At 38.3% G+C, this 13674-nt stretch overlaps 1 protein-coding gene across 1 annotated transcript; it reads left to right on the top strand.

Moving 5' to 3' along the window:
• The first annotated feature begins 640 nt into the window (after window positions 1-640).
• LOC113057373 (ras-related protein Rab-23) lies at window positions 641-12294 on the top strand. The gene is made up of 7 exons (XM_026224754.1): window positions 641-1187; window positions 4615-4866; window positions 7835-7920; window positions 8000-8156; window positions 8642-8724; window positions 8802-8894; window positions 9888-12294. Exons 2-7 carry the CDS (start codon window positions 4712-4714, stop codon window positions 10025-10027), a joined length of 714 nt encoding a protein of 237 aa, XP_026080539.1. The 5' UTR covers window positions 641-1187; window positions 4615-4711; the 3' UTR covers window positions 10028-12294.
• The last annotated feature ends 1380 nt before the right edge of the window (window positions 12295-13674 follow it).

Raw genomic sequence — 13674 nt, 5'->3', positions numbered from 1 at the left:
ATCTACACAACATTTTTTGTTTTGTAAAATAAATAATACAAATAGGGCGAGCTTTTTTGCATTCAGTCTCTGTCAATATCTTCCTGAAACGATCTAAAATGAAAGAAAAAGACCCGAGAAATACAGTAGTATATCTAAAAAAAAGCTTGAAGTTTCTATTATTAAATGAAGTAAGTCATGTCGAAAACAAATATTCTCTAATCCGTGTGAAATCAACGTAATGTAGCTACAGTACAGTCTTTCCCGTCTGAGCTCACCTATAATGTATCCGAACTAAAAAAAAACCGACCTTTCATTGCATCTAAATGGTGTAGGATTTGTCTGCAGTTTGTCACATTCTCCAGTGATTAATTAAAGGGCATACTGACACGCAAAGCATGATTTTTACTTTAGACTTTTTAACACTACATTTGTAACTTAAGTAACGTAATTTTATTGGCATGAGTAACTGTAATTAAATCATATATTTAAAATGTAACACATTACTTTAATGCGTTACAGTAACGCGTTATCCCCAACTCTGGTTGCGACACATCCTAGTGAAGATGTTGATGAATCAAAGTGTGTTCATCACTTATTTGGTTTTTCCATCATTGACGCTGAACCGCCGAGCATATTTATCTTTATTCATTTTAAATAGAAAATCGAATGACCAAAAGATACACGGACCTTCTTTGTACTGATTGTTTTCTCATTTTGCATCGTTCCAGCGGTGCTGAAGTTCTGAGAAGTCGAGACAGGCTTTTATTTTGAAACGGTGTTCGGTGTTAGGTGTTTGGTGGTCTCCGCACTTCAGAGGAACAGTCGCGAATCACCCAAAGCGCGTACAGACCCTGCTGTATCCGCGGACATCTGCGTCCTCTGACCCCGCGTGACTCTGGAGTATCCACGCGGGATTGTTAGTGTGTGTAAGAGTTATACATAGAGAGAGACAGAGAAAAAGGGGGAGCAGTAAAGAAGAAGAAGAAGAAGGAGGAGGCCACTCCTTTGATAAACTGTGCAAACGCAAACAAGCTCGCTCCATGCAGTTGCTTCTGGCTTATATTTACACTCAGCAGATGTGTTTGGATTGATACATCACTAGAGCTGTGAGTTTGGGTCGTCTGGACAGTCTGGAGTCATTATTCCCGAGTCGGATCTTCAAAGAGGAAACAATGTATCGTTAACCTGGTAACACACGAATACAGGTGACCAAATTACTAACAGCTCTTTTAGTAGCACGGTATCATCCGAAGAGTCAGCTAAATATAACAGTAATCACGTCTGTATATGCTCTTACTGTCTGATAAATAACTAATATCACAGTATTGTTATTGGTAACACTTTTACAGTGTCCTGGTTATATGTTACATCTGTAAAAACAACGGAGTATAATGACCACCATCTAACCCTAAACCAAACCCTAACCTTACACACTTTAATACTTATTAATACTTCTCTCACAAGATTTTGGATTGAATTACCACAATATGTTGGTTCCTTGGGATTATTTGAAGGAACTTGGAGTAGCATCCAAATGAATTTATAATAATAAATAAACTGCACTTTTTGCAGTTACCCTTACAAAAAGTATGGTGATAGATATTGATTGTAACATGGTACTCTGATGTCTAAGCCTTACCCTCCATTATTTTTGGTAACACTTTGTTTTAGGTGTCCTTGTTACACAGTACTATTATAATAACAATATATGATGCATAATTACAAGTAACACTAATCCGAACCCTAATTCTAACCCTAACCGTACATATAGTAAGTGCATGTAGTTAATTAATCTCACCCCGTACTTACATGTATAGTAACACTGTCACAAGGAGGCCTTAACCATATTTTGGTGGTTAAGACCTTAAACAGACGGACTGCAGCACATGTAATCCTGTGTGAGAGGTTGTGCGATGTGTGTAAATTGACCATGAACAGATGGGCTTCTTTGAAGTTTTGGTGCTCCGAGAGAGTTTCACACATTTGTCTTGTGTGTGTGTGTGTGTGTTTTCTGTCCAGCTGCTGTATATAGCCCCGTGCACTCTGTATATCACACACACACTTCCTTGGTTACGTGGATCTCAGAGCCCTGGCCCTTCAGACATCCTGACCTCATAAACACCCGGCCGGAACGAACACTGGGATCCGGCTTTTGTTCTAAAAGCAGAACCAATAGGAAGGAAGGAAATCTAACCTAGACAGTGAAATGCTCGCTTAACATATTTAAAAATATGGCTTACGATGATCTTTAAATGTAGAAGTCAAATTAAATTAATAAAATGTTCAGTGGAGAAAATGTTTATATGATTTAAAAGTGTTAGTGCATTAAAACAATACTATTGAAGGAATTAAATACAATTAAGAACATGATTGGAAAGATCGGATGTGGTTCAATCTAATTTTAGCTGTTTAAGGCCATAGTTTTGCCGGTTTATTTTATTAAAGGTGCCATAGAATGCATTGATACAATCCAATTTAATTACAATTTAAATTCTTCTCTGATGTCCTGAGTGTGTTTATGAAGTTGTATCTCAAAATACCCCACAGATATTTTTTTATAGCTTGTTGAAATGGCCACTTTTAGGGTATGAGCCATACCGTGTATGTCCCCTTTAAATGAAAATGAGCTGGTGCTCCCTCTTCCCTTTTCAGAGGAGTGTTTGAGATTTAAGAGCTCATGCTCGCGGGCACACCACCGGTGTTACGGTTCAACTGCTAGTGACCGTGTTACTGACCTCACATTGCTTTCAAATGCAATTTCTGACTACCACATTCCTATTTCAGATCATTCTGGAAGCACGTGAAGACAGCATTAGTGAAAACAGACAGAGACAGTGGGAGCTTTAGCAACATTAGCCTTACAGAGAGCAAAGAAGCTCTTTTGGACAACAAAATATGATGCTTACTATGTCTGTAGTCTGGATGTTTACGCACAAAGCGCTGGTATCGATCCCTCTTTCAGAGGCAATCTTTTCACAACTCTAGCTGAACTGACCCTCATTTGTCTCAGTAAAATGTTAGCACAAGTGTATATGTATTTTACTTTTTTTTTTCCGGAACAATTCCTTTGAAAATTTTCTTTTGGAAATGTCCTGAATTGGTCTATGGAGACTCCTATGTTCTTTGGTGCATCCCAACGCATGACACCTGTAATGTCTGTTTAGTGCTGACGTTGTATCTCCAGCAGCTACAGCAAGAGAACAGTAATGATGGAGCGCTGCTTCTCACTCAGGGCTGTGTGTGTGTTAATAGTGCCGAGAGCGTCACAAATGAGCGGGACTTTCCAGAGTATGACGTCATAGTAGTGATACATCTGGAACTGCTCGTGTGGAGAGACGGTTCATGAATTATTAGGATTAAAAAACTATGAGTGAGTGGATTTTTACCATTTATAGGCTGGTTGTTTTCACACACTGCAGCCACACAACTGTTCAAACTCTGTGATTTTTGCATTCTATGGCACCTTTAAGGCTGATCGTGTGAAAGACTCGTCTGTTATTGTTGTCTACGGTTGGCTGCTGTATTTAGTTTCCCAGCAGAAACGCGGGAGGCCTTGGTAATGTAACCTAATATATAAGCGCTACTGTTGTGCTGCTCTCTATTCAGCCTTCTTGGATTGCATTTTTGTGTTCATGTTCACGATCCCTGCCGCAGACAAAACTGTCGTCTTCTGTAGAGCTGCTTATGTCTGAAGTGAACTAGTTAAACTGTCGTCTTCTGTAGAGCTGCTTATGTCTGAAGTGAACTAGTTTCAAAGCTGGTGAACTGAAGTGAATCAAACCCTGAAGTGACAGGAGCGGTCAGCTGATGTAGAGCTGAGATCACTTCAGATCTGATGAGGTTTGCAGCATTCGCTCTGTTACCGAACTCAATTGATTTGAGCTGCATAGTGGCTGTATTATCTTCCGTGGAGCTGCTTTCAAGTTGTTTCCTAAGTGGATTTGGCCAGATTAACACTTGTTTTCCTGTTTATTACTGTGACTGGATTAACTGCAGTTGTTCTGGCAGATTTAGCCAGTTTTCAGGGTTATAATCGTTGAATGCAGTGTTGATTTAAATTTTTTTTAAGGCTAAAAGCTTTTAATGGAGACCAAAAGAAGGAGAGAACTTATTTTCTTTTCTTGTGGACTTCTTTTCATGACAGTTCAACAAATGTTCTCCCTAATACTCATTACTATAAAATAAACAAATAACTTTTTAATATTTAATATATAATTAAAAGCTAGTATCGTTATGGTAGTATTTGTACTTCCTTCAACTTAACTGATTTAAATGTTGCATCCTTGGATTATATAACTCATGGTCCCCATTCAGAATAGTAGAAATTCAAAGTCAAAGACTTTTCAAATGTAAAGTCTAGATGCATTATAGTAAAAATTATTTGGGGACATATGGGGACCAAAATAAAGTTGTGATGTGAAAAAAATCTACAAAAATAAAATTCCCAATTCAAGATCCCTCATGAAGTGTAAATTCAGCCATGGTGAGCACAACCCAGAGCCACAGCAGGCCCTTACTTAATGGAAACTGACCCAAAACACTCGTGTAGTCTAGTCATGATGCAGGAATCAACAGTGATGTCAACAGATGTGCTGATGTGATCACGACTGATCTGTCTACTGCTTTCCTCAGACTGGCTGGAGTTGAGAAGATCCTAGAGCAGCACTAAGCTGGGCCGAAGTCACGTGAAAGCGCAGAGCTGCCCCACACACACACACACATCGCAGTCATGCTGGAGGAGGACATGGAAGTGGCCATCAAGGTGGTGGTGGTGGGGAACGGAGCGGTCGGGAAGTCCAGTATGATCCAGCGATACTGCAAGGGCATCTTCACGAAGGACTACAAAAAGACCATCGGGGTTGACTTTCTGGAAAGACAGATCATGTAAGCATGCTTTTACACTTCAGTCGGGTCGCCTTGAAATGTGGCACTCTCTGCTTTCTGGCTGTCAATCAAGACATTTTATTTAAGCTGATGGGCAAGGCTATCTTGAATTAAATAATCAACACATTTAAAGAGATTTAAGGAAATAAAGAAGAAGAGTAGAAAATAATTTTGTTCAGAATCAATTTGAAATATTTGGAAATAATAAATTTTATTTTAAAATATGCACACGTTCAGGGCTTATCTTGTCTTAATAATAAAAATCAGCTCCATATGAGTTTTTTTTTTCTTTTCGCATTGCATTTTGCTTATGAATTAAATAAATCAATTAATAAGAAATATTGCGATGTTTAACATTTAATCCGTAACCGTAGTCAAATATGAAATGTTAAGCTACCTTACATATAACATTGCACTCTTTCACCATTAAATCTGAGGCATCAGATTTGTATCAGTCTCTGTTAAAATAAAACTCCACCTTCTTTGATTTGGGTAGGGATGGGTACCGAAACTGGTACCTATGGAACCGGTATGAACCGAACAGAATCTGAATGCAGATTTCGGTGCCTCTTAAATGTCTGAGCGATCAATTGAAATATTTGTCCTATGTGTACAGTATAAAGTAAGTAAGTATCTAGACGTACATGTGCTATCCGGGTATACTTACTTTATACATACACTACTGTGCAAAAGTCTTTTTTCTTTTAGTACATTAGTATTTTCACCCAAAACATGTAAATAACAGGCTTAAAACCTTATTTGGGGTGAATACTAATGTCCCTAAGACGTTTACACAGTATTGTATTTTAAAAACGACATTGTTGCTACTTTATAAAGAATGAGCATCCAGTCATTCACAGAACTGATTAAAGGGGGGGTGAAATGCTATTTCATGCATACTGAGTTTTTTACACTGTTAAAGAGTTGGATTCCCATGCTAAACATGGACAAAGTTTCAAAAATTAAGTTGTACGTTTGAAGGAGTATTTCTGTTCCAAAAATACTCCTTCCTGTTTGTCACAAGTTTCGGAATGTTTTTTTCGAGTATGGCTCTGTGTGACGTTAGATGGAGCGGAATTTCCTTATATGGGTCCTGAGGCACTTCTGCCGGAAGAGCGCGCTCCCGTATAGCAGAGCACTGAGAGCACAACAGACTTCACTGATCAGAGCGAGAGCGTCGCCAAATGTCACAAAAGAAGTGTGTTTTTGGTTGCCAGGGCAAGACAAACCTGCACAGATTACCAAAAGAGAAACAGCATTAAGGGACCAGTGGATGGAGTTTATTTTTACAGAGCATCAACGGAGTTGTGCAAGTGTTTTTGTTTGTTCCCTGCATTTCGAAGATGCTTGTTTTACAAACAAGGCCCAGTTTGACGACGGATTTGCACATCGTTTATTTCTTAAGGATGATGCAATCCCAACGAAAAAGGGTCACGATTGTGTGTTGGAACCGCAGGCGGTGAGTAAAACTGCTTCAAATATCTCTGCCTCCTTGTTGGTGCATCCCCTCCCATGCCAGAGACCCAGGTTCGAGCCCCGCTCGGAGCGACTCGTCGTTGCTGCTGCTCTCGTTCAGTTTCAGCCTCTGGATCTGTGTCACAGCTTCCAAACGCTCTCAACGCAAAAGCCTACTCGCACTCGTGATTCTTTAGCTCCGCCCACACGTCACGCCTCCAGGCGCTCGTGTTTTTCCGGGAAAAATCAGTACAGACTATCTTTCTCTTATGAATATAATAAAACTAAATACTTTTTGGAGTTATGAAGGATGCAGTACTACTCTATAGATACTCAAGATTAACAGGATATTGAGTGAAAATGAGCATTTCACCCCCCCTTTAAAGACAGTGACAGACAGCACTCATCTTAACTAAATATCAGAGAGAGTGACAGAGATACAGTATTACGTGTGGTTCTGTATTAAACAATCACTTAGATCATGAGTCAGTTATTAGGCTTAGAGTAAGGGTAGCTTGGGAAATGAGAGCATCCAAGGAGCGTGTGAAAGCTATGGATTTATTAAAAATATTTGTAATGTTCTTTAATGTTATCCATAGCTTTTTGTGGCTGTCTTTTATTTTAAAAGTATCGGTTTAGGCACTGGTATCGTTAAAACCCAATCGATACCCAATCCTAAATTTGAGTCCTTTTGACATGGGTGAGTGCTGAGGCAGACCAGGTTAAGATGAGATGTTAATCATCTTGTGACGGCAAATATAGCTCTGAGTAATGAGTGCAGCAGAACGGCGTCTAATCATGTCTGTGCTACAGTAGTAATGGAGGGCTTGTAGAGATCTACTGTGCTGTTCATAGTGCTGTACATTTACATTATGGACATGTGAGAGTGACAGAGAAACAGAACAACATGAAAATGTCCTGAACATGTAAAAAGTGAACTGAAAACGAGCATTTTAAAATAGAATATACTATAATTACATGTACTTAATTTTTGGAGTCCAGTCATTACCCTGCACTGACTACACAGTAGGTACAGTATTCCCCTCATTCATACAAACAAAGCCTGGATCATTCACAGCTTTAAACAGAAATAAATGCCAGTAAATCTGGTTCATGTTTGTAATAAACATTTAGAACAAGAAAACTTCCTGTCTGCATTTAAAAACGAAGTCTGACAAAAAGCATGCGGTGACGATCAGGCAGCTCCTTGGGAAAGAAGATCATCTGGCTTTTTTTAGCAGTAGTTCCTGGATCACAGTCTCTTTCTAATATAACGCGAGACGTGTTATCGGCAGTTTACTGGTTGTACTCTTAAAGCGAAAAGAGGAACAAAATAGTTCCCAGTGGCTTCATCTGTTTCAGTGCTTAGTCAAACTGAGAATGAAAGCAGATGTGAATTGCAGCTGTAAGTCAAATTAGTTTCATCCAATGGTTTCACGTAATTCATGTGTTTTAATACATTTCAAGAGTCTGTTAGATATTAGGCCAACACATTTGTTTGCCTGCGTTTCAGAGTTAATGGCGAGGACGTGAGGCTGATGTTGTGGGACACGGCGGGACAGGAGGAGTTTGATGCCATCACCAAGGCCTATTACAGAGGTGAGAGTGTCAGAAACACTGTGCACGTGTGTTTTTCTGTGAGCTTGAGCGAGTGTGTGACGTGTGTTTGGTCCTGCAGGCGCTCAGGCCTGTGTCCTGGTCTTCTCCACCACCGACAGAGACTCCTTCGAGGCCATCAGCAGCTGGAGGGAGAAGGTGGAGACGGAGGTCGGGGACATACCCACCGTCCTGGTGCAGAACAAGATCGATCTGCTGGACGACACGGTTATCAAAAAGTACGACTGAAAGAATCGTTAATGCACAGTGTCAGCGACTGTAGAGACCGATGTGGTTAAAGGATACATTCATTCATTCATATCGTTATCGCAATAAATATCAGAAATGATCATGATATATTTTTAAGCCCATATCACCCATCCCTAGTGTAAATGTAGATATCTGTAGGAAAATGACTAATCGATTCACTAGATAAGACCCTTATTCCTCAGATAGGATCATGCACTGCTCTTTGAAGCTGCATTTTTAGCCTTGAGCACCACTGAAGTCCACTATATGGAGAAAAATCATGGAATGTTTTACTCAAAAATCTTAATTTCTTTCCAACTGAAGAATGAAAATCTTGGATGACATGGGGGTAAACTGTCAGGAAATGTTTATTCTGGAAGGGATCTTTTAATGCATTGGTCTCAAGCTCAGTTCCTCCAGGAACTGAGTTTGAGACCACTGCTTTACTGTAAATCCTTCTGTGTCCTGTCTTCAGTGAAGAGGCTGAAGGTCTCGCTAAAAAGCTGAAGTTGAGATTCTATCGGACGTCAGTGAAAGAAGACCTCAACGTCAGTGAAGGTGTGTGATAAAGCATTTGTGTTCATGAAACTGATTTGTGATCAACTGTAAAATAACCCCTTTTTGTTATGTTGTAGTTTTTAAGTATCTTGCTGACAAATATCTGCAACGACTCAAGCAGCAGTCAGCAGAGGGGAACGAGGTTGTTCATTCATCCAGCAATAAAATAGGTAAGATTTTTTTTTACTTTTATTAGGGACAGGAATTAGACATTGCATGATCCAATCTGATTTCCATTCTTGGAATCACGATCTTGATCTACTTTTTTTTTCTTATTAATTATTTAGCTTATTGACTTTAAAGTGCCCCTGTAAGGGGTTATGAAAGTTTATTATATTTTTGGTTTTGTGAGTCCCCAACAACAGGTTGACATGCATGCAAAGTCAAAAAACACTTTCATTGTCTTATAGTATGCATTTATTTTTACTTTACTTGCTCAGACTCTCAAACGATTTGTTTCCCAAACCCCTTCTTGGCATGACGCAAGCTGATTGGTCCACATCTTGCCTGTAATGCCTGATAAAGCAGTGTTTGTGAGTGCAGTGCTGCTTTGTGTACAGCGTTACCAGAGAAAACACTATTTTTTCCACCCCAAAAGCAACACCTAGTGGCAAAGAATTGATATGCTAACATAAATATGCTAATAATTCGTGTTGACTTCAACATGAAACTGCTTGGGATTTGATTTAAACGATTCCGAGTGGACTCTTTCTTTTAAAAGAGACAGTAACTTTATACATGGTGCACTTTCAGATTTAAAACTTGGCAGGATGTTTTCATTTACTAAGAGCTGTTTTACACACTGCATGGAAGGTAATGTTCAAAAAGCCATAATGGGGCACTTTAAAAAATGTATCTGTTCATTTTTATTAAATTACCATAGGTGTGCTACTATTTGAAGTAATTATAAATAATAACCAAATGTAGCTTCAAGCAAATATAAAGAAGCACAAGCAATAAAAAAAAGTGCTTTCAGTATCTTGAGAGTGTATCACCGTTACAGCGTTTTCTCCTTTTCTCAGCGTAGATGCTATTTGATTGTTACTGATGACATGAAATACTTATTCTATAAATTTTTATTACAACACTTCTACACTGTTAATTTCAGTTTAGCTTTAGCATGACTTCTTTCGATTGTCGTGACACATTTCTTACTCCTTCAGGTGTTTTCAACACTAGCGGCGGCAGTCATCCCAACCAGACCGCCGGCGATCTGAACGGCCGTGAGGTCATAAACCTGCGCCCAAACAAGCAGAGGACCAAGAAAACAAAAAAGCCCTTCGGTAGCTGCAGACTGCTCTGATTCACGTGTGCCTGGCAGGGAACCAGAGGCTTCATTAGCGCTAATGAGAGTTGAGGAGAAGGAGGTGTGCAATCCAGAGCAGATCTGTCATGATCAGTTCATCATGGGCTTCTGCTGACGGACACGGCTAGTGTTTCACAGAATCAGTAAATTGGAGGTCTGTTGAGCTATTTTTGTATTGAGTATTGATGAGTAGGCCTAAATCTTTTGGACACTGCCCTTCCTCACATTTGAACAACAGTTGTGACTCAAAATTTAGATGAAAAGCCAATATATTTTCTCACAGTCAAATATTTGGTGAGTTATTCCTTGTGGTACACAGCAGGGTAATTTTCTCTAATGAGAGTAAAACACTTAGGATTTCTAACACACCATTTGTGCATTTGGACTCCTCATCGTAGTGCAGTATGTTTGTATCGATGGAGGTGCATCATTTGTGTCACAATCTTCCCTTAAAAGTTATGTTCATTTGTTGTTTCTTATATGAACGTCGTCACAAGTTTCAATCCGTATGTTCTTATAGGTATTTTTGTACGAAAGATGTAGTAAAGTAATGACTTGTTTAAATTCAAGACATTTAACACCGTGCCAAAATGTTTCTAAACTTATATACTTTAAATGGTTAGGGGGGTAAGATTTTTTATCTTTTTTTTATTGATATGCATCAGAGGTGGGATTATATGGAAAAATATTCTTTTGGGATAAAGAAAACTTTTTTTCTTGGGTTGCTGGCAACACGGCCAGATACTCTAGTGTAAAACGACACACTCTAGACACCAGACGACACAAGAAGTTACTTGATATAATGAAGCCTTTATGAAAATCACACTGAAATGGCATAAAAACAGTCATCATAACACTGTTGTAGCAAATAGTGCATAAAAATGTTAAAATTCATATGCAGTCAAACTCAAGGCATGTTTTCACACTGTTCACTAAATGAACAGCAGGAATTACATCTAATAATTTCATACCAACCCGCAATAAACATTAATATTTCATTAAGTATTCCCTTTCTGTTTCTAATAATCATTTAACTCTGAAATGTGCATGAGCTTTAAATGAATTTATAGCTATTTTTAAAAGATATAATTAAAACACACAAAAAAAAGTGGTATCTTACCAGCTCTAATAATGTTATAGCAACTGAAGTTTAAATCTGATGCTATTAAACCATGTCTTTAATATCACTCTGTCTGTTGGACAGTTGAGGCCAAAGTAAAACTAAACTGAAGTCATCATAAATGTACAGTGAATATCGCTCAGCACTTCTCACTGCTGCATATTTACTGTACATGTGCACCAATTATTATAGTGCCTATATTTTAGCATTCATGAAAAACACTGTTATATGTGAATACTGAATCATCTGGAAAGTAAATGCACATTTAAAATCCACTGACCCATGAATTTACAATCAATGTATAAAACTCACGTCAAAGTTTACCAAATATATTTGAGTAACAGTTAGAGGTGACCAAGATTGAGATCCTGTTTAATATTGGACTAATCTACACTGATATTATTACCCTGACCTTCAGCACAGTATTGGGCTTTACATATGTACAGGAATCCACCAAGGAACATTTCAGAACTGTGTGAAACTAAAAATGTGTGTTTCTAGAGGATCTATGACGGAGTCCCAGAGCCTTAACCACTGAAGCCATTAGAAACAACTGATCTCGTGTGATTTTACTGAAGATTGATGTGCTCAATGTTTTACTATAGACCCAACATTCCCTCTCTTGAGTTTTATATCTGAATCAATCCGAGGATGCTCCAGAATGGTTTTGATCTGATGTCTGAGGAGCTTGAGCAGGTAATAATAATCTGTTCACTTCTTTAAATATGGCCTAACTCTGGATTGATTGTATTTATTGATGAATGGCATGCCTCGTGTTTGTTTGAATGTGGAATCATGGTACTTCGCCAAACGGCCTTCATGTTTACAGCTTGTGTTCAGTGCTCGATGTGATGAATGGTGGTTTTCTCCTTTGCTGCAGTGACACTACAATGAACTAAAGGCACTTTATTTATCGGATATAATTCCTGATCATGTTATTGCTTGGTTATCTTAAATATACAGTTTCTAATACAAGTACTGCTTCATTTCTTTGACTTTCTAGTAGACGTTGAATATGCCAGCAGCACCGGTTACTACCTTCTAGTCAGCAGTGTCACTTGCAGTGATGTGTGTTTCTGACTGTATGATTATTAATGGTTGGGTGGTTGACAGAGAAGGACAAAATAAAGAAGTAGTTGTTTTATTTTCGTGGTACTTTTTTATCATACTGTGACAACCTTATACATGCATGATTACAAAACAATGTGAATACTTAAAAAAAACATAATCCACAGTGCCAAAGAAAACCTAGACTGTGACTTTAGATATTTCTGGCAACTGTAAACTGCCTACTCACACTTAAACCTAATATTAATAATATATATAATTTAATATTGGCATCTTCTGTCATAAAGCTTTTGTGACTGATTTACAAAAGCAATGTGCCCTACAACAGCCCTTCATTGCCATATAATCACTGTAACACAAGGTTTAGATTTTAATTAAATTGTCAAATGACTTATTATACAGTTATGAACTTCACATTGTCTTGAAATGGAGAATCTATAAACTAGAAAACCTGTGCATTTCCACTGAGCATATTATTTTGCACTTTAATATAATTAATGAGGCAGAAATGGCCTATTCTCTCTCTCTCTCTCTATTTTTTAAAATCTCAACCAACTGAAAACGTGTAAACTAAAGGTATTCTTTCTCATTTTAAGAGCCATTCCAAAAGTGATTAGGAATCCCAACAGCAGTATTATCAAAGTCAGGTAGTGTTTCTCTGTAGTGTTTTCTCCTGCTGCACCAGAATGTGTTGTTCTTCACTGTAGAGATGAAACTGACGGCCGAATGTGAGATTCCCAGCAAGCTGAGCCCAACGCTCTCGCTAGAATGTACAGAGCAAGCGAGAAAACCACGTGTAGCTGCTCTAAAAATAAACGCTCACACGCCAGGAAAACCATATTCATGGGCCTTCCAGCGGGAATGCGAGTAGATCCCAACACAATGACAGTGATTTAGCATTTTCATATTAGTTAATAAATCAAAAACACAATGTTAGTGGTTTGTGATCATTATTATTATTTTTTCTGTAAGGGAAAAGCACCGAAGGTAAAAGCTAAATAAATAGGAATATGCATAAGACCAAGATGCTATCAGTGGTAATAAAAACTACAAATCTATTTGTGACCCTGGACCACAGAACCTAAGGAGCACGGTTATATTTGTAGCAATAGCCAAAAATATATTGCGTGGATCAAAATTAATGATTTTTCTTTTGTACCAAAAATCAGAAGGATATTATGTAAAGATCATGTGTCATGAAGATATTTTGTACATTTACTACCATAAATAGAGAAAAAATATATTTGCTAAGAACTTCATTTGGCCAAATTTATAATTAGAAATAGTTGTATTTCAGCTCTAACAATTCCTACATCAATGGCAAGCTTATTTATTCAGATGATGGTCAAAACAATTGACCCTTATGATTGTCAGTGGCGGCAGTGGCTCAGTGGTTCATGTAGGTTGTCTACAAACCGGAAGGTTGGTGGTTCGATCCCCGGCTCCACCTGACCAA

The sequence above is a fragment of the Carassius auratus genome, chromosome 38 (genome assembly GCF_003368295.1).
Source record: "Carassius auratus strain Wakin chromosome 38, ASM336829v1, whole genome shotgun sequence".
Lineage (NCBI taxonomy): Eukaryota > Metazoa > Chordata > Actinopteri > Cypriniformes > Cyprinidae > Carassius > Carassius auratus.
This window is presented reverse-complemented; position numbering and strand designations above follow the sequence as displayed.